This window comes from Amphiura filiformis, chromosome 18 (genome assembly GCF_039555335.1).
Source record: "Amphiura filiformis chromosome 18, Afil_fr2py, whole genome shotgun sequence".
NCBI lineage: Eukaryota > Metazoa > Echinodermata > Ophiuroidea > Amphilepidida > Amphiuridae > Amphiura > Amphiura filiformis.
In genome coordinates, this window is record NC_092645.1 from 24326988 (window position 1) to 24350245 (window position 23258).

General features: G+C 35.0%; 1 protein-coding gene across 1 annotated transcript in view; it reads left to right on the forward strand.

Moving 5' to 3' along the window:
- The window catches only part of LOC140140027 (uncharacterized), a 186269-nt gene extending 165385 nt beyond the window's left edge, over positions 1 to 20884 (forward strand). Inside the window, exons 8-18 of the mRNA XM_072161839.1 lie at positions 880 to 951; positions 1198 to 1269; positions 7003 to 7074; positions 7477 to 7554; positions 11681 to 11752; positions 13056 to 13127; positions 15414 to 15485; positions 15927 to 15998; positions 16751 to 16822; positions 17934 to 18017; positions 18907 to 20884. Coding sequence (XP_072017940.1) covers positions 880 to 951; positions 1198 to 1269; positions 7003 to 7074; positions 7477 to 7554; positions 11681 to 11752; positions 13056 to 13127; positions 15414 to 15485; positions 15927 to 15998; positions 16751 to 16822; positions 17934 to 18017; positions 18907 to 20074 — 1906 coding nt within the window. The 3' untranslated portion in view covers positions 20075 to 20884. The remainder of the gene's footprint in view (positions 1 to 879; positions 952 to 1197; positions 1270 to 7002; positions 7075 to 7476; positions 7555 to 11680; positions 11753 to 13055; positions 13128 to 15413; positions 15486 to 15926; positions 15999 to 16750; positions 16823 to 17933; positions 18018 to 18906) is intronic.
- Positions 20885 to 23258: the final 2374 nt, after the last annotated feature.

Genomic DNA, 23258 nt, shown 5'->3' on the forward strand with positions numbered 1-23258 from the left:
TATTTATTTAATTAATTAATTAATTAATTAATTAATTCATTCATTCATTCATTCATTCATTCATTCATTCATTAATTAATTAATTAATTAATTAATTAATTAATTAATTAATTAATTAATTAATTAATTAATTTATTTATTTATTTATTTATTTATTTATTTATTTATTTATTTATTTATTTATTTATTTATTTATTTATTTATTTATTAATTAATTTATTTATTTATTTGTTTATTTATACCATTCGGCCCATTATTATTTAATATGCTGCATTACGACCAAGGACCCTACAGTCTATATACCTGGAGTCAATAAAGTAAAATTTAATTTTGGGAGTTTCTTAAAAACTATAATTTTTTTCAGGAATCTGTTATGCTAGTTAGATTCCTTGCATCATTTCTGTATACGAATGTATACTTTTATATACCTTTCATCATTACAAAGATACATTAAATTACTGTTTCGAGCAAAGTATACGTACTATAGTTCAAATGGTTGTTTGAATCAATAAAATGTTTGAATATCCAAATATAATGGCAGTATCCAAACCGATAATAATGCAATGCAACATATAGAATACAGCAGCTTCAAACCTCAAAAACTTAAGAGACGTGTGAACACAGGGATGACACTAGTATTATAACTTTTGTTATAACTTTTGGAAACCTGAGAATAAATTGCCCATGTTTATTTTGATGTGAAAACCTATTATCGTATTTATATGTTATCAACAGGCTCAACACTTAATAAGTATAATAATAATTTTCGAGATATCTTAAATAAAATCCCAGATAGCAATACAATATACAGTCTGTTTTATAGAACAAAAAGTGATACTACTATATGTCTAATATATATTTTATTACGAAACCTTTCAGAGCTCTACTAGAAAACAAGATCAAGATAATGAAGAACGATACTTTTGATGGACTCAATAACATGAACTTATTGTGAGTAATTTAATTATTAAAATGCCGCAGTGCAAATATAATTAATGCAATACCTTCTTTTTAACAAAATTAGCTAAATTCATTTGTAATAATGAAGTGCTTTTATGGAAAAGCTCTTTGTTCTTTTATCGCCGTAACCTATTTGTTCCATTTTTATCCTTTTTTGTAAGAATGCACCTGCTTTACCAATTACGAGTGAGATGTGTGTACAATGTAATTTGGTTCGTATTTTACCTTGATTTCTAGAAACCTGAGTAGCAATTGCATTCATGAAATGGAACTTGGTGCTTTTAATGGACTACCAAACTTGTATCAATTGTAAGTAGAAACGTATTCTTTACTTCCATTATGACATTACTGACAGACATCATATATATTTGAATTCATCATGGTATTAAAGATCTTCAAAACCAAACGTAACCCGTGAAGTTTATGCGGTATGCTTTTAACATGATATCTTATTGTGCTGTATTTTAGAAAACACAATGTTCGACATTGATTTCTGCTATTCTCAACGATAGGAAGAATTCGAGGGTATCGTCATTATAAACGTATGCTAAATTATGTTTCTTTTAACAGAATGCTGCAAAATAATTATATCAGTATTCTATTTACACGTACTATATAGTTTTGCATATAACACTAACCTTAAAACGTTCGCATATCATTTAAAAGTTTCAAAATATTTCAAAAAAATAAGAACTTTACATTTTACATTATTAAAACAGTCTGTGTAAGAGGTACATGAATTATATATCACTCAACATAAGTTCGTCTGACCTCTCAATACTAAGCCAACAATAAAAATTATAATTTTTCCCAAGGTCATATCTTAAAATCCTGTCCATTAAAATGAAAGAAAAAAATACACACATGATTACTTACCTACTGACACAACAGCAAAATATACTGACAAGGAACAGCTTCCTGGACAACATTCGTAGTCCAATAAATAGCACCCAGCACAAGAAATATGTGAGAATGTGAACCAGGACCTTGCACGGATGATAGTAGGCCTACCCAAAGAGTAAGTGGAATAGTGCGGAACAAGACCTGTTTCTTATAGAATGTGCATGGAAAGCAGAAAGCAGCACCGTTTTGTAAATAATTATCTCTTCAACGATTCCCACAGACTTCTTGTGCTAGGTACCAATTATTAGAGTACCAATTAGTAGAGTATTGAGGCAATCCTGTGTGCAATTTTAGTTAATTTTGATGTACTGGATTTTAAGATATGACCTTGTGAAAAATTACAAGTTTCTTCTTCTTTTTTTTGGCTTAGAGTATAATGTAGCCCGATAATTAATCTTGCACACTGATAATGTGAAAACTGAGTAAACTATAGCCCCATCAATTACATGACGAAGAAGCTGCAGGGTACCAAGCCCTATCTATCCATTCCTCCGTAATCTCTTCCCCTCTCCCATTCTCTCTCATATTCGTTCTCTTTCCCCCTCTCTCTACATCCACACATGTGATTTATACAATACAGACTTTTATTCGGCGTAGAATATTCCATGTAACATACCAACGTTATTTAATCTATACCCATTCTATTTCCAGCAATGTTTTTAAACATTAAACTTAAAAGTTCTAACGAATGATTGATGACGTAAAATCGATAATATATTTTTACCAGATATTCTACGTAACATAGTATCGATTTTATGTTATCAAACATTCGTTAGAACTTGACTAGAATGAGACGAGATTCAATAACGTAGATATGTTACATCAAATATTCTATGTGGAATACTTGGAGTATGTACCCAGCAAACACAAAACGTTTTCAACATCATTCGCAAAAGGTTATAAAAGGTTGTCAGAAAACGTTTAAATGTCGGGTTATATAAAGGGTATATTAAGAGTATGAAACGTTTTCATAACCTTAAAAACATTTTTGATAATCTACTGCTCAGCAAACAAAAATGTTTTACAGAAAACGTTTAAATGTCGGGTTATATAAAGGGTATAAAAACGTATCAATAACATTCCAAAAACATTCTTGAAAACTTGATACAAAACATTCTAAACAAAATGTTATTTTGGGGTTGAAAAAATATTTTGCGAAAAAGGATTGCCCAAAATATTTTCAATAACGTTTTAAAAACGTTTTCATGACCTTTATATAACCCGACATTTAAATGTTATTAAAAGGTTTCGAAAAAAACATTTTAAGAACATTTCTGTGTTTGCTGGGTTCAAATATTTTAACATAATTATTTCTTATTTTGCATGACAAACCCAGAAATATTACTCACGGCTTGAGCTTTCGCCATCTTGGCTGATGGCTTGATCACAAGTGTCTGTTGTGATCCGGTCCACTGCGTTTCCCGCGGAGGTTGGATGCACTCTCACTCCCAGGGTTGAAAGTTGGTTTTAGCAGTGGATCATATACGTGACTGAGAGAATAAGCCCCGTCGTCGCGGTTGATAGTTTTGGCCCCCTTTCTGCGTATCTGTATTGCTTCTCTAATTCTACGTGATGTGGCGTTAGAGTCTTTGTCTAGAATGCTTGCCTCTTCCCAGTTGATGACGTGATTTTCCTGGGCGATATGAAGTCGTTACGGACAACCGGCAGTAAAACATATACGTGACATAGAGAATACTGAGAAAAAATTAGCCCGACACCGCCAACATCTAACATTCACCCACCGCTGTAAAGACAATGGCATTACTCCGTCTAGCCTCAAAATCCGCTGTCCAATCAACACGGAAAAGGCAAGAAATATCATCAAAAAAGCGGAGAAAGACCTAATCGGTGAGCGTATTCGTGTAGTAAACAACAAAATCAAATGTTTAGAACGCACGCAAAAATCACAGAAAAATGATCTAGAAACACTAAACATCGACCCGGAAGTGTGTGAACACATTGAAGCACATTTGGTTACGAAGCGAAAATCGGTCGAAAACAAAACAAAATTGAGACACAAGGAGAAATTAGATCGTCTCAAAATCAAACATGAAGCCAAAAGCAAGAAAGAGAGCAACTCAGAGCCAGACCTGAGTGGTACCCAGTTGAAGAAGTGGAGAGATAAATGGGTCAAAAACATATCCGATAAACCTTTGTCGGAACCACAACAGAAACTGTTAGCCCGTGGATTGAATTTTGCTGTATCGGTTAACAAGATCCCCCATGATGAGTACATCGTGGCGTGCGAAACAGCATGCAAGAAATTGCCATGGGAAGAGGCACAAAGTCTGAGAGCAGAGGTAGTAGGCACTTTAAAAGCAGCAAAAACTCCAAAGTCCAACATAACCAAGGAAGAACGTGTGGCACTAGGTGAGCTTAAGAAATCTAAAGATCTTTTAATCATGGGTGCTGATAAAGGAAAGTGTACAGTGGTACAGTCTAAAGATAGTTATGAACAGAAAGCTAATGAGATGCTTAGCGACCAAAACATCTATGAAAAGTTAAGCAAAGACCCCACTCCTAAGTATAAAAGGAAGTTGGTTGAAATCATGAAAAGACTCAAATCTGAAAATAAAATAGATGAAGGCCAGTACAGGTTATTATACCCTACGGCGGAAAATACCCCAGACTCTACTGCACCACCAAGATCCACAAACCTGGAAATCCCATACGGCCAATAGTCGACTACACAGGATCTATTGGGTATCAGACTTCAAAGCACTTGCTGAAATCCTTGCTCCACTAGTAGGCACATCTGAACACCATGTGGTCAATTCCAAATCCCTAGCCGAGGAAATGACAGGTGTCTACATTGATGACGGCGATATTTTTAATTCGCACGACGTAGTGTCGCTATTTACCAACACGCCAATTGAGAAATGTCTGGACATCATCAAGACCCGGCTGGAAGACGATAATACACTCAAAGAAAGAACAAAATTAAACGCCGATGACATCATTGAGCTCCTTCAATTCATCCTGACCACCACATATTTCAGTTTCCGTGGGCATATTTACCGCCAAATTTTCGGTGCTGCTATGGGTAGCCCTGTCAGCGCAATTGTTGCCAACCTTTTTATGGAGTGGCTGGAGAAGGAAGCCATCATGACAGCTCCGATCGATTGCAAACCAAAATTTTGGAGGAGATATGTGGATGATGTACTGGAAATCATTCGAAAGGACAGCACACAGAAACTTACCGATCACTTAAACACGATCGATCCAACCGGCAGCATCAAGTTTACGCATGAAGAGGAAGACCAAGGAAGACACCCTTATTGTGCGCAAGGAAGATGGTTCTGTAAAGTTGCTCGTATACCGTAAGAAGACGCATACAGACCAATACCTAAACTTCCAATCCCAACACCCCCTCCATCAAAAACTTGGTGTCATCAGAACACTTATGGACAGAAAAGACAACATAGTAACTGAAGAAACTGACAAAAAGGATGAGGAAAATAAAATCAGAAATGCTCTTTCAGATTGTGGCTACCCCAAATGGGCACTTGACAGAGTGAAACAACAGATGAATGATAAACCGCAAAAACAAAAGAAATCAAAGAAACTGGAAGAAACACCATCAAGAGGCATGGTAGTGATACCGTATGTGGAAGGACTGGCAGAAAAGCTACAGAGGATCTTCCAAAAACACAAGATCTCCACAGCGATGCGTCCAACAAACACCTTGAAAAACATCTTAGTTCACCCAAAGGACAAGAAAGACATTATGGAAACCAGTGATGCAGTTTATGACATCCCCTGCAAAGGCTGCGATAAATCGTATGTCGGCGAAACTGGTAGACCCTTTGGAGTCCGGATAAAGGAACACCAGAAAGACTCCGAAACTCTCAAAGACACTAAATTCACTAGGTCCAACAGAAAGGCTTCTACTACAGAACAACATAAATCCGCAATTACAGATCATATCGCCCAGGAAAATCACGTCATCAACTGGGAAGAGGCAAGCATTCTAGACAAAGACTCTAACGCCACATCACGTAGAATTAGAGAAGCAATACAGATACGCAGAAAGGGGGCCAAAACTATCAACCGCGACGACGGGGCTTATTCTCTCAGTCACGTATATGATCCACTGCTAAAACCAACTTTCAACCCTGGGAGTGAGAGTGCATCCAACCACCGCGGTAAACGCAGTGGACCGGATCACAACAGACACTTGTGATCAAGCCATCAGCCAAGATGGCGAAAGCTCAAGCCGTGAGTAATATTTCTGGGTTTGTCATGCAAAATAAGAAATAATTTGATCTACAACCCTACTGATGCATCTGTTTACGGAAGATTTTAACATAATGTTATTTAAGTATTGACACAATATTTGGCAAAAATGTTTGCAAAAATAGTTTACAATAACATTTTTGAAAACGTTATCATGACATTTATATAACCCGACATTTTAATGTTATTAAAACGTTTTTACCTAAACCAAAAGCCAAAAAATAACTTATTTAAAACGTTTTAAAAACGTTTTTGTGTTTGCTGGGTAGCGGCCCTAAGGTTTTGAAATACATCCTTCTTGGAACCTGATAATGAAGAAATACCTCATTAGAGTGGCTTAAGTGCGTCGTGTTGATTTGCACTACTAATTTAATAACATCTTAGCTACTTGATCGGTTCTAAAGCTTGATAAACATGTCATTATTGAATACCAAGTAGAGTTAATCATTTAAATGGTTTACAGGAACTTTTTTGATGATGATAATAATACCATATATAATAAATCACGAATATACGCGATACGTTTGATCCAATCATATTAATATTTCATATTTTATTATTGGCAAAAACGTGAACGGAGGTCATTAATATCTTACAATTGACCGCAAAGTGCGTATTAAGAGCAAATCTCGTACACAAATAATAATAATAATAATAATATTAATAATAATAATAATAATAATAATAATAATAATAATAATAATAATAATAATAATAATAATAATAATAATAGTAATAATAATCATTATAATAGTCAAGGTGTTTCTGCCTAAAAATACAAACAAACAACAAACAAAAAACAAAATAAACAGACAAACAAAACAAAAAACTAAAAAAAGAAAGAAAGAAAAAAATAGAGCACGGAACATCATGTTTCATTTCTGTTAATAAATTCTATTCCAGAGATATTCGTGTTAATAAATTGATTGACATTCAACCAGACCGATTCAAGATATTGCCTGCTCTACACAAGTTGTAAGTATGGTTAGATTTATATTTCATCTAACTGTTTTATCAATCACAAGATTGCACCGGGGATTTGATTGGTTGTGAGTCTTCTCCTGCTTCACCATAGCACATAATATAAATGTCATATAATTTTAAAAGGTTTATTTTCCGCTCTTATTTTGTTTGCCATCATTTGCCGTTTTTGTTAAGGTTCTTATCAAACTGATTTTCTCTAAATGTATGTCCCTAAATTATATGATTACACGAAGGAAAACACCCTTTTACCTACCATTTCCCCAATCAACGCACGTTTCACGCATTCGACATAATTGCAATTTGAACCTCTGCGGATTCTTACAATAATAGCAAAAGTGTTAACTGTTTTCATATCACACTGAACAATATATTAAACTATGTTGTTTGTTTTAGATATCTTCATAATAACCAGATAGATGAACTGCCATCCGGGTTGTGTAAATACTTCCAATTGAATAACACACTCTCAATGTAAGTACTATTTAATCGAGTCTTCAGCATATCAATACATCATCTCCACACCCATGAGCAATATCACGACATCCGATTAGAACATGTAATAGGCTGGTCTCCTCACTTTATACGGTTGCATGAGGGAGGGTGAAGAACTTTACATTAATGTTTCTGATAACAGCTTGCTTTTAAGGTGATACTACGCCCCTTGATAAATTTGTGACTATTTGCATTTTTCTCAATGTTGTTACCAGTGTTTAATTATTTTTTGAGAAAAATACAAAAGTAGTCACAAAATTTATGGGTGTAGCACCACCTTAAACATTTGACTTGCTTATTTGTGTTTGTTCAAAAGTACTTGCTGCGTCTACAACTATAACCACTCAATCATAAGCATTTGGGATAAAGTTACACATTTAGTAGAAGGCGTGTGCAATACTAAATCCCGTCTTTTTATTGTGTGTTGTTTAACGTCACAAACTTTTATAGAATATAGATAGTCGGATTGCTTGTTAGTAGATTACTCAATTTAAAATGTAGCTTTTAAACAATTTGTTGACGGCTTTTGCCTTCTCCATCAGTTTGCATTTGGAATTAAAGTCGATTCACCTTTTCCGCTTGCTACTTTTCCGAAGGCAGCGCTTATTAAACTTTAAATGCCTTTTTGATGACAGCTTGTTGACTTATCTGGAGAAAAGTACAGACGACGGTTATGTGCATCTTAAAAGGTCAACGAATTTAAATATTGCGCTCGCAATTTTCAAGGTTTTCGGCTTCCGGTGTTAACTAAATGCCAAAATAAAAATTATATGATTTTGAAATATTTTTGGATCAATCTCGACAAACACAATATCTGTTGAGGTGAAATTGCAAAAATATATATTCTCACGATAGTGTTTACTACTGTCATGTGTTAAACCTTGCAAACATTGAGCTACCTGTTTGTGTTAGGTTCTGTCGCTATCAAAGATTAAACGAAATGAGACCAATTGGTTGAGTATTTGCTTAAGATGACAGAAAGATATGATACTGACTATATAGCCTGTCTCAAATAAAATTGTGTAAGTAAAAAGCGCCCTCTATGGCAATTAGAAAATACCGTTGTGACAGGATGCTTACGTCAACGTTAGAGGCGTAGTCGTAGCTCTCAAATGCCGTTTGTTCTGTTCAATTTGCTTGGTTTAATCTCAAGATATGTTTAGTTAACAACAAAAGGGTAAAATCAGAATTGTGCCACTTTTTACTAGGGAATATCAAGAGGACGGTACATGTAAATTAATGATAGCATCAAGTTTATCAAAAGTTCCTTCATGAAATCAAAAGAATGCATCAATTATAAAACAATAAAAATAGTGTTTACTGTTTTTACTGTTTTATCATGAAACAGGTACTATATGATTCTCTTTTCCCACTAAAAACAGATTGAAAGAGAAATAGATATTTCACATTCTGCTGTAAAATTAAATACATGTGCATGTCAATGATTATATCGTGGTAAATACTGTTTTCTTTGTCACTCAACTAGGTTAATGAACACGTATAACAAATATTTGTTGAGAGAGAAATTAGACAAAATAATGCATCTTATCATCATCAAAATGATGCGTCTTATGTACGAGCTCCGAAGGGGGATTGCATTTAGACGCATCAAGAGCTATCATTGATTTACATGTGCAGCCCGCTTCCCTAGTAAAAGTGGTACAATTTTTGAGACATTTTGTGCAATATTAATCCAGTTGATGTATGGTGTGACCTAAACAATATTTCAACATAATTGTTCTGGTTGAAAGTAACTCATAAACCTCTTAAACTCGTATTGGACATCATAACTATCAAACAACAAAAATAAAAGGAATGAAAAAACATTGGGGAAAATTGCTTAAAGTGATTCAAGTCATTTTTATAATAGCTTTAGGAAAACAAAATACGGATGGTATTACACTGCAGTTGATACGTACAAGCAAAGAACTGCCTGCGTGCCCAATAATTTATAAGGCTTATAATTGATGTTTAAAACTGTTGATCCAAAAGCAAAGATTTCATTTGTACCTCGGAATTTTCGGTCCGTCTTTCATCGGTGCCGGTGGGAGTGTGACTATGACCACTATCAGATCATGCAATGTTGGACCCTAGACTTGATCACAGTCTCGTAGACTCATGAACTGATGGCACTGGTCATATTATCACTCTTGCTGGTCAGAGATGAAGAACTACTTAAAACACTTCGAAGTAGGAATACAATCTACGTGTTTGGACAAAAAATCCTTTTCAAGCATGTTGAGACCCATGTATCCTCTTGTGATTGTGTATTTTTTATAATTAGTTGATAATTCTTGCAAATGTGTGGTTAAGTTGTGTACAGTTACGTATTCCAATTTCTTCAGATCCATATAGGAAATTCGATATGTAGTTACAGCTTATTATAGTGCACATTTGTTTTTTAATATTTAGAGCAACGATTTAATACGTATATTCTAGGAACCATAAGGCCAATTTATATGGTAATTCAGCAACATAAAACCATATGAATACACCAGCTTGTTAATTTAAAATCCTCAAAATTGATTTTGCCCGGCATAAGGCACATCCAGTTCAAATGGGCAAACAAAATACTACTTTTATTTTTTGTTTTACTTTTAAAACGGAAATTGCATGCTTACTAAGGTGAAGGCGTAATATGTTTTAATTTTTATCAATTAGTAAATTACGCATTGATTATTTTTCATATATCGATCACAAATTGCACAGGTGGCTCTATTTACGTAAATGGAGCATAGAGGTAGAAAGACGTGCGAATTAAATACCGCAACATTATAAACGTTGTCATTTTCTGTAGAAAATATAATTTGCTTAACTATTCAATTCTGCGAATGTATAGAATATATCAAAATAAAGAAAACAGATATAAAAATGCCACTAGATTAAAAATCATGAGTTATTTGGTCAAAATCGTATAGCTGTTGGCTGAATCAACGCCCCAGTGGCGTAGCGTCACAGGGGGAGGGGGAGGCACGTGCCCTCCAAGCGATCTGAAATTGTAAAAAATCCCATAGTAAAATGTCCGAAAAACGGCTTGTGCCCCCCCATCAGACCCCCCTCAATCGGATGCCCCACGCTACGTATGCCACTGCAACACCCTGTCCTTCAACAACTGTAAAATCACTGAAGTGTGACCATTAATAAGGACTCAATGGCTATTTTTGTGAGCCGAGTATAAATACAATTACTCAAAGTCAATTAAAATCAAAGCAACGTGAAACTCTTACGTTTGACCACTTTCTTTACAGTAACTCCACAACCGGCCATTACCTCCATTTCTCTGTCTGTAGATTTCAGCTCTCATGAACTTGCCATTTACACCACGTCTTATGAGAGGATTGTCCTGAATGAGGATATTTGTAATAGTTCCAATGGAAAAAGATTCATCCTTGTCTCTCTTCAGCTGAATCACACCATATGGGCGGGTCCCTTTGGTGCTACTGAATAAATGCATTTTTGGCCGCCTATTTTGTGCCCCAGTCCCTTCTGAGCTGAACAAATCTTCTGGACTCCCAGTCTAATATCCACGTAGTCCTTAATAATGGTTACACAGCAGCAAGTTTACAATTGTGGGAGGATAGGATATTGATTCAGCTATGAAGCATTTTGACCAATTACATCAAACTTTCTAATTTAGTATCACAATTGAAACTGTTTACTCAATGTTGATACACCCTGTATAAGAACCAAGCTGAAGCACTTCACAGTTGCAGGGAACATTATTTTTTTACCTTGTATTTGTATTTCTGAAAAGTATTCACCATGTCCACGTAATTGATAATATATAACTGAACATTTTGTTGACATAAAAGATTAGCTGCTGCAAGAAGTCTTTCATACTAGAGGCTTATTAGAAATAAGTTGCATACCGCAAATGTTGTTGCAAAAGCATACCAATGCCCTAATATTAACTCGAAATTGTGTTCAGTTCAGTAACGACGTAGAAGCACTTTACTCAAACAGACGTTTAATTTCAAACAAAACATTATTTGCAGAAATAAACCATAAACCCGTCTTTGCTGCTTCGATGTAAACAACACGTGGGGTATATTATTTTAATTGTTACACTGAAATGTTAATTCTTTTACATATTTTTCTGTTCAAGGAGATTAGATGGTAATTTGCTCACTCGAATCCCACCTGGAATCTTCGATGAGTGCTTGATGATAATAACACTGTGAGTATAAAACCATTAGATGCAAACAAAACAGAACTGAACAATAGATTAGGAAATTAATTTAATTGTTCGTGTTCGCAAAACAATCAATGATAGCAAAGGATATAGAATGATGAACCTATAGGGTTCATCTATTAAGGGGGTACTACACCCCTGGCCAATTGTGTGCCTATTTTTGCATTTTTCTCAAAAATTATAGATCATTGGTGACAAGTTAGATATGTATATTATAGGGGCAAGGACTACAACTACTGCACTGAAAATTTTATTTCAGCACAGACAACAGTTGTGGCGTTAGAGTAAAAAATGAGGGAAAACCAATATTTGATCAATAAATCAATAACTAACTGTCTTGAGTCACTGACATTCCAGTGTAGCAACTGGGTTCTTTGCCTCTATAATATGTATAATTTTTTTTAACAGTGTTTTATTAGTTTTTGAGAAAAACGCAAAAATAGTCATAAATATGTCAAGGGGTGTAGTACCACTTTAAGTGAAAACAAAATAAGGACAGTCATAGACCAAAATTTGGAATATATTTATTTTTGTATCAAATGCAGTTTTCAATCATATTTGGAACTTGTTTATTGTTCTCGAGTACTGCTAAGTTGAATTTAATTGAAAGATATAAATGTCCTTTGATGTTTACATCACACAATTTGTCAGTTAAATAAAGAATTACCCGAGAATTACAATGGAAGGATCAAACAATTGCAACACTTTTTTGCTCTTTGTATCACACAAATAAGATTAAAGACACTAGCAAACTTGATTGTTTAAACAAAAACTTAAACTCTCACTGTGACATGTTCAGATAAGTCTCTTGCTTGAGAAAACACAGCTTGATGTGTCTACCCCTTTGTCAGCTAATGGCAAAAATATCACTGGACCTCATAAACCCCTCATGCCCTTGAATCAATGATCCAACTTCCGGGTAGGGGCAGAGCAGATCAAGGTGTCACTAAAATGAGCGCAAAGGATGGACTCTCATGAATCATTTGAGCGCTGTGGCGCACTTGTAACAAAAATATTGGGATGGGGTGTTAAGATGGATAATCTTAGTTTCTACTCTGAAACCCATATGCATAACGCACACGATTGAATTTATCTCATTTAATGAGAAATGAATAATTAAAATACACAGGACTGCAATAAATTGAGTTGAGCTAATTAAACTACTGCAAAAGTACTGCTTAAAATTAATTCACACGTCATCGGCATGGATTTACCGCGATTGCTGTCACTGCCCCTAGTAGCAGTTTTTTACTCATCAAATAACAACAACGAAACCCTTATATTTCAGAAAACTCAGCAGAAACCGCATAACACACCTACAGAATGGATCATTTCGTGGATTGACAACAATGGTGTCATTGTAAGTATACGTTGTTAAAGTAGTAAATTACACATTTTGCATTTTTTGTTCGGAACTACTCATTTTGGATGAAATATATCTTGTACCACCAACAAAAACGCATAATAAGAATCCGTTATTAAGAGAACAATTTGGGATATTATGTAATCTTTATAAATGTATGCGTGTGTACTTAAGCATGGATTTAGTTAGCAAGATCGTTTACAGTGTGCACTATAAAATATAAAGATTAAATCTAGAACCCGCTTACATAACCCCTCTAAAAGAGTATTGTAATCACAAAAGTCCTGGAACTTCCGAGTTTTCAGAGTATACGATTTGTAGAATTTATGCAAAACATGGAAGTGTTATTTTTCAATATTATATTGATTTAGATAATGAAAATCGTTTGTTTGGCTGCTTTGACAAACAATACAGATCTACCTTTAACGTGTCTTTAAATGGACCAGCACAAATGCGGTCGCATGTTTCAATTTGCGAACGACTTACCGCACAAAACAAGTGATCTCAACGTGACTATGTTTTATATGAGTCGGATGTCAACGAGTGACATCGATTGTTAAGTACCGTTGGAAGGCGTGCTTATTTTATTTCAGGTCTGGGTCAGCATTGTATAATGAATGTATAGCAATGACATTGATTGATTCTGTTATATGTTTTACGAAAAGCACAGTGATTGCGCTATGCAGAGGCATAAACACACGCTCCCCAATAATGTCGCACGCTTCAGAATACAGGATTTCGCTGACCGCTGTAGCCAAAAACACATCACGCAGCTCATTTAGCATTATTCAGGGACGCCAAGGGCAAACCAGGGCCACCAAACCAAGATGGGCAAAATATTGAAATCGCGAGCACATTTACAATTTTAACGCTAACATGGGTCACAATTATTGTAACTTAATACTGAGCCAAAGTAAGATGCGTATTTAAACTTTTGGTCAATTCTGTCCTGGCAATTCGATCCAGGTGCAATCTCCCCAGAGTCGGTACTCTTCTGCGGGACGCTTAATTTCTGCAACCATAATGGGCCGCAATACATCACTAACCGCATAGTCCGAGGCAAGGTTCATTATTGTCAGGGTCTTAGGGTTTTAGGGTTAGGGTCTTATGGTTAGGGTTAGGGTAAGGGTTAGGGGTTAGGGGTTAGGGGTTAGGGGTTAGGGTTAGGGTTAGGGTTAGGGTTAGGGTCAGGGTCAGGGTTTAGGGTTATGGTTTGGGTTAGAGTTTAGGGTTAGGGTTAGTGTTAGGGTAAGGGTAAGGGTATGGGTTAGAGTTAGGGATTAGGGATAGGGTTAGGATTATATAGTGTGTGTGTTCACTTTATTCCGTAATCAATATCATAAACAAACACCTTTCTGGCACAACGAATCATAGGACAGTCGTGTAGGCATTAGACTATGGGTACATAGATTGTGGGTTCGAACCCCAGGTAAACCGTTGTAGAATTTGAATTCTATCGATTTCTTTTTATTTTGTTAAGTAAGAGGAAATATTAATGGTAATAAAGTCGTGTTATATCTAGCCTCATATGCCTATAATTACATGTATGTACTATGTGTTATCGCATTGCGGCCCATTATGGTTGCAGAAAGAAATTACGCATGCGGGACGTAGCTCTAAATAGGCACATAACCCTATTCATTCTAAAATGACCATCACAGTCTGGATCAGGAATAGTTTACCGATATACGTTGGCCAATTGTAGGTGGCCATCATGGTCTTCTTTAATATGCTTAGAAAATCGAATTCATGATTAGAAGACGTCTTGTTCCATTTTTTTCTTCACACAATTAACACTGCACTATTGACAAGGGTTGCTTTATCACAGATACGAGTGGAACAGCATTGGACGCTTTCAATATATAATACTATGGTTAGATGGGCAAGCAAAGGGCAAATTGAGCGAATTAATCAGTATATAAATCGAAACTTCTAATATTAAATTTCTCTGAAGTTGTCAAAAAAAATGAGGCAATGCACCAACTTCTGACCTTTCTTTAAGTTGTTCCTTTTTTTTCGAAGTTTATCTTATGCAATAAAATATTTATCGTTTACATTGCCGTAAGGTATTGTATATAGCCATCACACAAAATAACCTGAATTAATACTCCATCGTGAGCGACGAGCGATGGCATTAAAAAAAATAACATAAATCGCGTTTTTTGAACGCCAAATCATTCGCTATATATATATAGTTCGCTAAAAACCAATCGCTCATCAATGTAGTATAAATTCAACTTAAAACCCTTAAAACTCCTCCTCGCTATTTACTTTTTCTTACAGAGAATTGAGTAGAAACAAGATAGAGACTATCGACCCTGGGGCATTTGCCGACTTATCACATTTACTCATATTGTAAGTAATCGCCGTAAAGAGTTCGACATATTACAAACGATTTAACTTATCTTGGCCATAGGTAAGACTTAGTTGACATTGTTCTATTCTTAATCTTCGTGTTCGAGATCTTGAGAAAAAATCAATGACAATGTATTATGAACTTTACTTCGTGATTATATCGGATCACTGCGTGGGGAGAGCTTTTTTCTGTAACATATCCGTAATTTAATACTGCTTACAATGTATACTTATCCAAAGTTAAGTTGAGGTTAGTTAATTAACACTTTGTGGAATCACTTCTGTTTTTTATTAAAATAGTGATATTATATTAATTTTTAACAATATTGATTGAAACTGAAAACTGGTTTTGAATTTGAACAGAGCACTTAAAATTAAATAAAAAATATCCAAAACGTTTTAGCTATCATATTCAAATGTTATTATGATTTTATATTCCAGGCGTTTGAAGGAGAATAATATAGTGGCATTTCGATCATATGCATTTATCGGATTATCCACGCTGTCCATGCTGTAAGTTGTATCTTTTATCAGTTCCTTTTACTTTTGGGTCGATTTAGCTTTGTAATTGAGTCAAGTTCAATATGCGATTACTGATTATTTATATTAATACAAATGTATTCAGTTTCATCGATCAGAAAATATAGCTTATTTGTTTAAATATACAAACCTTGTTGTTATAACCCTTGTCTAACGAAGGGCAGGGGTTAATAAACCATGGCCTTACCATTTGTTTGGTATTTTGTCGCCGTTAAAAGTTGAGTTCATTGAGGCAGAAAAGCGATTCTCACGCATGCTCAGTGTCTGACTTGTTAAAACTTTCTACAGGCTAGTATTATTGTAGTATTTACATATTATTCAAATACGAAACAGCCGTTAATATACCAATACAATAGATTCGTGTACTACAATACTTTGCACAGCCGCCTTCTATTTACTAGGCCGTTTTTCTTCATCTTGTCCTACCTGTCCAATAAAACTAACGCAGACCCTCCTTCTACTGTAAAAAACCTCTCTAACCACTGGCTCGATCCTAGATTATTGTTGCTATGAGTCCATGGTTTCTAAAGTAGGATGCTTTCTTTACTCTCTCCGGACCTTCATGTTTACTTGTTATGCATCCCCCTTTCCGCTAACGTTAACAAAATATATTAGTTCCTGACCATCGATTAGCCTGTTATCAAATGATTGATTCTGCAAGCGCTCTGAATGTTAAAAATCAGTTTACCATCAACTTCAAATGATTCTTGAATGCTTATTTACAGAGATCTTCGATATAACTCCTGGATGAGTATTGAGCCATATGCCTTTTGGGGAATGCATAATCTGACATTTTTGTAAGTATCGTATACACAGATATTTACTATGAGACAGATGGTCTTTATTTCTCACTTATAGGTCAACCTGAAGAATAATGATGTTGTAATAAGACTGTCACATGCATTATAATAATCGGAACTGCCAGCGGATTTGTCATTCATCTCCAACTCCATACCCAGCAAACACAAAACGTTTTCGACATCATTCGCAAAAGGTTTTAAAAGGTTGTCAGAAAACGTTTAAATGTCGGGTTATATAAAGGGTATATTAAGAGTATAAAACGTTTTCATAACCTTAAAAAACATTTTTAATAATCTACTGCTCAGCAAACAAAAATGTTTTACAGAAAACGTTGAAATGTCGGGTTATATATAGGGTAAAAAAACGTTTTAATAACATTCCTAAAACTTGATACAAAACATTCTAAACAGAATGTTATTTTGGGGTTGAAAAAATATTTTGCGAAAAATGCTTGACCAAAATATTTTCAATAACGTTTTAAAAAAAAACGTTTTCATGACCTTTATATAACCCGACATTTAAATGTTATTAAAAGGTTTTGAAAAAAAAAACATTTTAAGAACATTTCTGTGTTTGCTGGGTTCAAATATTTTAACATAATGTGATATAAGTATTGACACAATATTTGGAAAAAAGTTTTGCAAAAATAGTTTACAATAACATTTTTTGAACACATTTAAAAATATTGTTGTAGTGTATTTTCATACAAAACGTTTTAAAACGTTATCATGACCTTTATATAACCTAAACCAAAAGCCAAATTATAACTTATTTAAAACGTTTTTAAAACGTTTTTGTGTTTGCTGGGTAAAGACCAAAAAGATCAGAAAGAAAGATTAACCTTTGACACCGTGGATAGCAATTTACATAATAATAAGGGAGATATTTGCAATATTTATTTATTTTCTTTCTTTCTTTCTTTCTTTCTTTCTTTCTTTCTTTCTTTCTTTCTTTCTTTCTTTCTTTCTTTCTTTCTTTTTTCTTTCTTTCTTTTTTTCTTTCTTTCTTTCTTTCTTTCTTTCTTTATTTTTTACATATTTATTATAATATTTATTATATATATTTTAATTTTGTTATTTACTGTTTTGTTAAATCATTTATCTGCAGATTCTTAGAGCGATTGGATTCTGATCAAAACCAAGGAAAACTCACTTTAAAGAGCCTTGAAGGGCTTGACTCTCTTCATGATATGTAAGTGTAAAGTTCTAAGTACCTCCTTTTAAATTGCAATTGTTTAACAGTTTAATGGACCAAAGTGAAAGTTTCAAACAGCATATGTACTTACATGATGGTTCCATGTGACCGAGCACAGCATTGTTAATTGAATCAGTTGTGTTAAAGAACATGAACTAATACCGTTTACATTTAAAGAATTGTACCCTACTTTTCGATTTATTGAAGAAGTCAAAACAAATACGATATCAAACTACCAAAACAACTTTTAATTCTTGATGCAAATTTAATTTAGTGTACACGTAGAACAATTTGAAGTTATATTGCATAGTAAGTTACTCTGCCTTTTAACCAAACTAAACTGAGCTCAAAAAGAAACTTATAATTTTACACAAGGTCATATCTTGAAATCCTGTCCATCAAATTGAACCAAAATTACACACAGGTTTGCTTTAATACTCTCCTCTTGACACATGTCAGTAACCAACCAGTTATCCAACTGACACAACAGCAAAATGCACTGACATGGAACAGCTTCCTGGACCACATTCACAGCCCAGCCCTGTTTCATGAAAAAGTGTATGAAAAGCAGAAAGCAGCACCGTTTTATCATCTGTGCAAGGACCTTGTGTGCATTCTCACAGAGTTTTTGTGCTGGGTGCCAAATGTTGGGCTGTGAAAGTGGAGGAAGTCCAGGAAGCTGTTTCATGTCAGTGCATTTTGCTGTTGTGTCAGTTGGACAACTGCTTGGTTACTGACATGTGTTTTGAGTAGAGTATTAAGGTAATCCTGTGTGTAATTTTGGTTCATTTTGATTGACAGTATTTTAAGATATGACCTTGTGATTCACAAGTTGTAAAAAATATAAGTTTCTTTTTGAGCTCAGTGTATGTTTTCTTCGTAACAGGTTTGTTGATGACTATCGCCTTTGTTGTTTAAAACCTGCTGCATGCAGTCCACAAACCCCTCCGCCATTGTTTCATACCTGCGAACGACTCATGCCAAATGGAGCACTCCAAACATTGCTGTGGATATTTGGCATTAGCGCTATGGCTGGAAACCTCTATGTTTTTACATTACGATGGCAGGAGAAGAATGTGCGGAACCCAACGCAGTCTATTTTGATATCAAATCTCGCTATATCGGACTTCATTATGGGATTCTACATGTTAATCATAGCTGGAGCCGACGTCCATTTTGGCAAAGAGTTTTTCCTTGAAGCTGAAGTATGGAAATCCAGTGGAGTGTGCATATTTGCTGGTTTCTTGTCATTGTTCTCAAGTGAAGCGTCTGTATTCTTTGTCGTGCTTATAAGTGTGGATCGACTACTTTGCGTTGCACTTCCATTTGGAAAGAAACGAATGACGGCATATCTAGCCAAGGTTTCTTGTTTGCTAGTCTGGGCAGCAGTTACCATCATTGGGCTTGTAGCTATAATACTTCAAGTAGCTAATACTGATGCGTATGATCTTGCCACTGTTTGCGTTGGAATACCGTTAGTCAGTACAAAAAAGACACAAACCAAAGAAGTGAAAACTGATGTTGACGATACAGGTGCTTCATTGGTGAAACTTGTCACTGAAACGACAGATACAGCCAGCACTTGGCAATTTGCAATCGCCATATATTTAGGCTTAAACTTTCTAGCATTTGTTGTTGTACTTGTATGTTATATCGCCATTGGTGCTATAGTAGCAACGAAATTGCCATCTAAACAATTACAGCGTAAAATTGACCGCAGTCGTGAAATGAAGATGGCGGGAAAGATGGCGCTAATTGTGTTCACTGATTTTTGTTGCTGGATGCCGGTTATCATGCTAGGTATTTTAATACAGAGTGGGGCAGTAGAAGCGGTCCCTATCGAAACCTATGCATGGCTTGTAGCTCTTGTTTTACCATTAAACTCGGCACTTAATCCGTACATTTATACCATATCAACGGAAATTACTAAATATAAACGGAGGCGACAAGAGAAAAAAGAGACATATACGATGCGAAAATTGGCTTCTCCTAGCCAGACTATTAATACGTGTACTCAGACAAGAACGTCCCGGTTTTCGAATTTTTTAGATTAAGTTATTGAACTTAAAAATATGTTTGGCTTTTGAAATATTTATATTAAATGGCGGACAATACATTATGTAAGGGATTGTGACAGACAATGTAAATATTAGCACCTTAAAAGTACAATAGAGATGAGAGGAACAACAATAGAAGGGGTTGAAGAAATATTGAACATAGCGACAGAGCGAAAGAGCATCAAAACGCCTTCTATAACAATAAGGAACTAATTTACAAACATACCATGAACAAATTAATATGATCGTCCCGTGTTAATCTAACTGCGGAATTGTATGGGTGAACGTATACTTGTGTGTTTGTGGGTGAAGGTGAATAGTGAGTGAGCTTTTTTGTACTTTCAGTCAAAATTTACGATCCATGAGGTTGATTGCTTTTACCGTCACCGGTTTATGATCTTTCGTATAGTTATTAGTTTCACAAGAGCATAAGCATAATGTATTTTGTCTTGTGCACAAAGACATAAGAGTACACGTTAAGTATGGTCATACATAGTAAGTCAACTCAGAAGTAAATAGACCTCGGAAACTGGAGGTATAAGAATAGTTATTTCAGTATAATGCGTGTGTAAATGCTTCGTTGGCTGCTGCACGATTTGTACTTGTCGAGCGCACCACGCTATTTATGCGTCGCGGTTTTTTTTTTAACAAGCAGTTCATGTGGCGCAAAGAATCGACACACGATGCCACAAATGTGGTTTGTGCTTCTAGGTTGAGGTAGTATAGCGGTATCGGTGCCACGACAAGTACCGATGGCCTCTGAATATTTCCATTGTGCTGTCATGTTTTTCTTAAAGGGAAAACAAGTGACAACCCAGCAAACACAAAACGTTTTCGACATCATTCGCAAAAGGTTATAAAAGGTTGTCAGAAAACGTTTAAATGTCGGGTTATACAAAGGGTATATTAAGAGTAGAAAACGTTTTCATAACCTTAAAAAACATTTTTTGATAATCTACTGCTCAGCAAACAAAAATGTTTTACAGAAAACGTTTAAATGTCGGGTTATATAAAGGGTATAAAAACGTTTTAATAGCATTCCAAAAACATTCTTGAAAACTTAATACAAAACATTCTAAACAGAATGTTATTTTGGGGTTGAAAAAATATTTTGCGAAAAATGTTTGCCCAAAATATTTTCAATAACGTTTTAAAAACGTTTTCATGACCTTTATATAACCCGACATTTAAATGTTATTAAAAGGTTTTGAAAAAAAACATTTTAAGAACATTTCTGTGTTTGCTGGGTTCAAACATTTTGACATAATGTTATTTAAGTATTGACACAATATTTGGCAAAAATGTTTGCAAAAATAGTTTACAATAACATTTTTGAAAACATTTAAAAATATTGTTGTAGTGTGTTTTCATACAAAACGTTTTAAAACGTTATCATGACCTTTATATAACCCGACATATAAGATAAATAAAAACTATATATTCTTACTGTAATTTTGTTGTTGAGGAGTGAGTGAGACAGAGAGGTATGAGAAGATAAGACAGAGTGAATGGAGAAAGTGTGGGATAGTGGTAGGTAGAATGCAAGAGAGGGTGATAGAGGAGAGATGTAACAAAATACACAGCGGACGCTTTCTCCATGTTTCCTGGTATGCGGGTATGTGTCCATGCGGGTTTTGTGGTATGCGTATTTGGGCAACTTTGGCACCATTTGTATCAAATTGCGACGCTAAATGGGCTATTCCATTTAAATTCCACACTACTCCTGTGGAAGATTTTGGAAATATCTGCCACAGGGGGAATATGAATTTCGAATGGAACGAGCACATTAGGCAGCTCCATTTGAAACTCACCCTCCCTCTGTAGAAGATTCAGGTTAAATCTTTCTCAGAGGATGTAAGAAATTCAAATAGAGCTGCAATTTGAAATTCATACTCCCCCTGTGGTAGATATTTCCAAAATCTTTCACAGGGGTAGTGTGGATTTTAAATGGAATAGCCCAATGGCGACTTCGTGTGCTTTAATGGTAATGGGTATGCTTATGAGTGAGATCAACAGAGAGCTGGTATTATACCAGGGGTAAGCGTGGGAGTTCCGATTTGTGAATGCAGGGTGATTGATTGAGTATGGAGATGTAAGAGACCGGTAGAGTGCAGATCCGTCGGAACACGTTTAACCCTAAACCTAACCCTAACCTCATAGTGACATCATCCAAGTAGCAAAGTTCATTTCCCATTGAAAAAGCGTTGTCCGACGGATCTGCAGTCGACCATTCTTTCAAGTATTAAGGGATGTGTGTTAATGCAGTTAGTGTGTACTGAATTAATTTATTTGAGAGTAGTGGGTTTTTATTTTTAATTTGTGAGAGATGTGAATATTTTAACTACTGGTGTCACTTTGCAGCATGCGTTAGTACACCCGTATTATGTGTAGAGTACGCGCGTGAGTGAGGTAAAGAAGGGTGAGTGCAAAGGCGCATTTCATATCAGTGCCTTTTACTGTAGTTTACGAAGGCCGCGTTTTTACTACAAATCGCAATCATTATTATTATACTGTCAAATATAATAAACATGAAAAACATTAATCAATGTTAACAACAAGCAATGTATATCAAAACAATTTAGTGATCAGGAAGAGAAAGAAAACAACGGAAGAAGACACACATAAATTACAGTATCACTTGGTGGAAGAGAGTTGTGCGTCCTTAATGTAAAATGACATCTCAAAAATTAATATTTATTTACTATGTAAACTTTTTGCCTTATAACCGATTGCTATTTTTAAGTAACGTAGAGCTTATTCAAGAACATATATAATAAATGTACTATATATGTATGTGATTTTTTATCTTTGTTTTCTAGTGGAGTTGATTTTTTCTCAAATATCTAATCTTTCTATTCATATTATACATGAGACTTAAGAGTGGGCACAAACTGAATATGTATAAAATCAATAATAAGACAATATTTTTTTAAACGGTAAATTTTAATAAATTTACAGGGTATGGGGGTTACGTGCTCATATCGTATTTCCCCTTGTTCCTAATATACCACGACACTAACACGCCCGGGGGGCACTTGACACACATAACCATACGGGTATGCTCCCCTGGAAAGACCTATATTTGGCCAAAATAGAGCTCCGAAAGACCCTTGGTTTTGATAATTTCAGCTCTAAAAGACTCCAACATTTTTCAGGCGATTTTCAACCAAAAAGCCAGGAA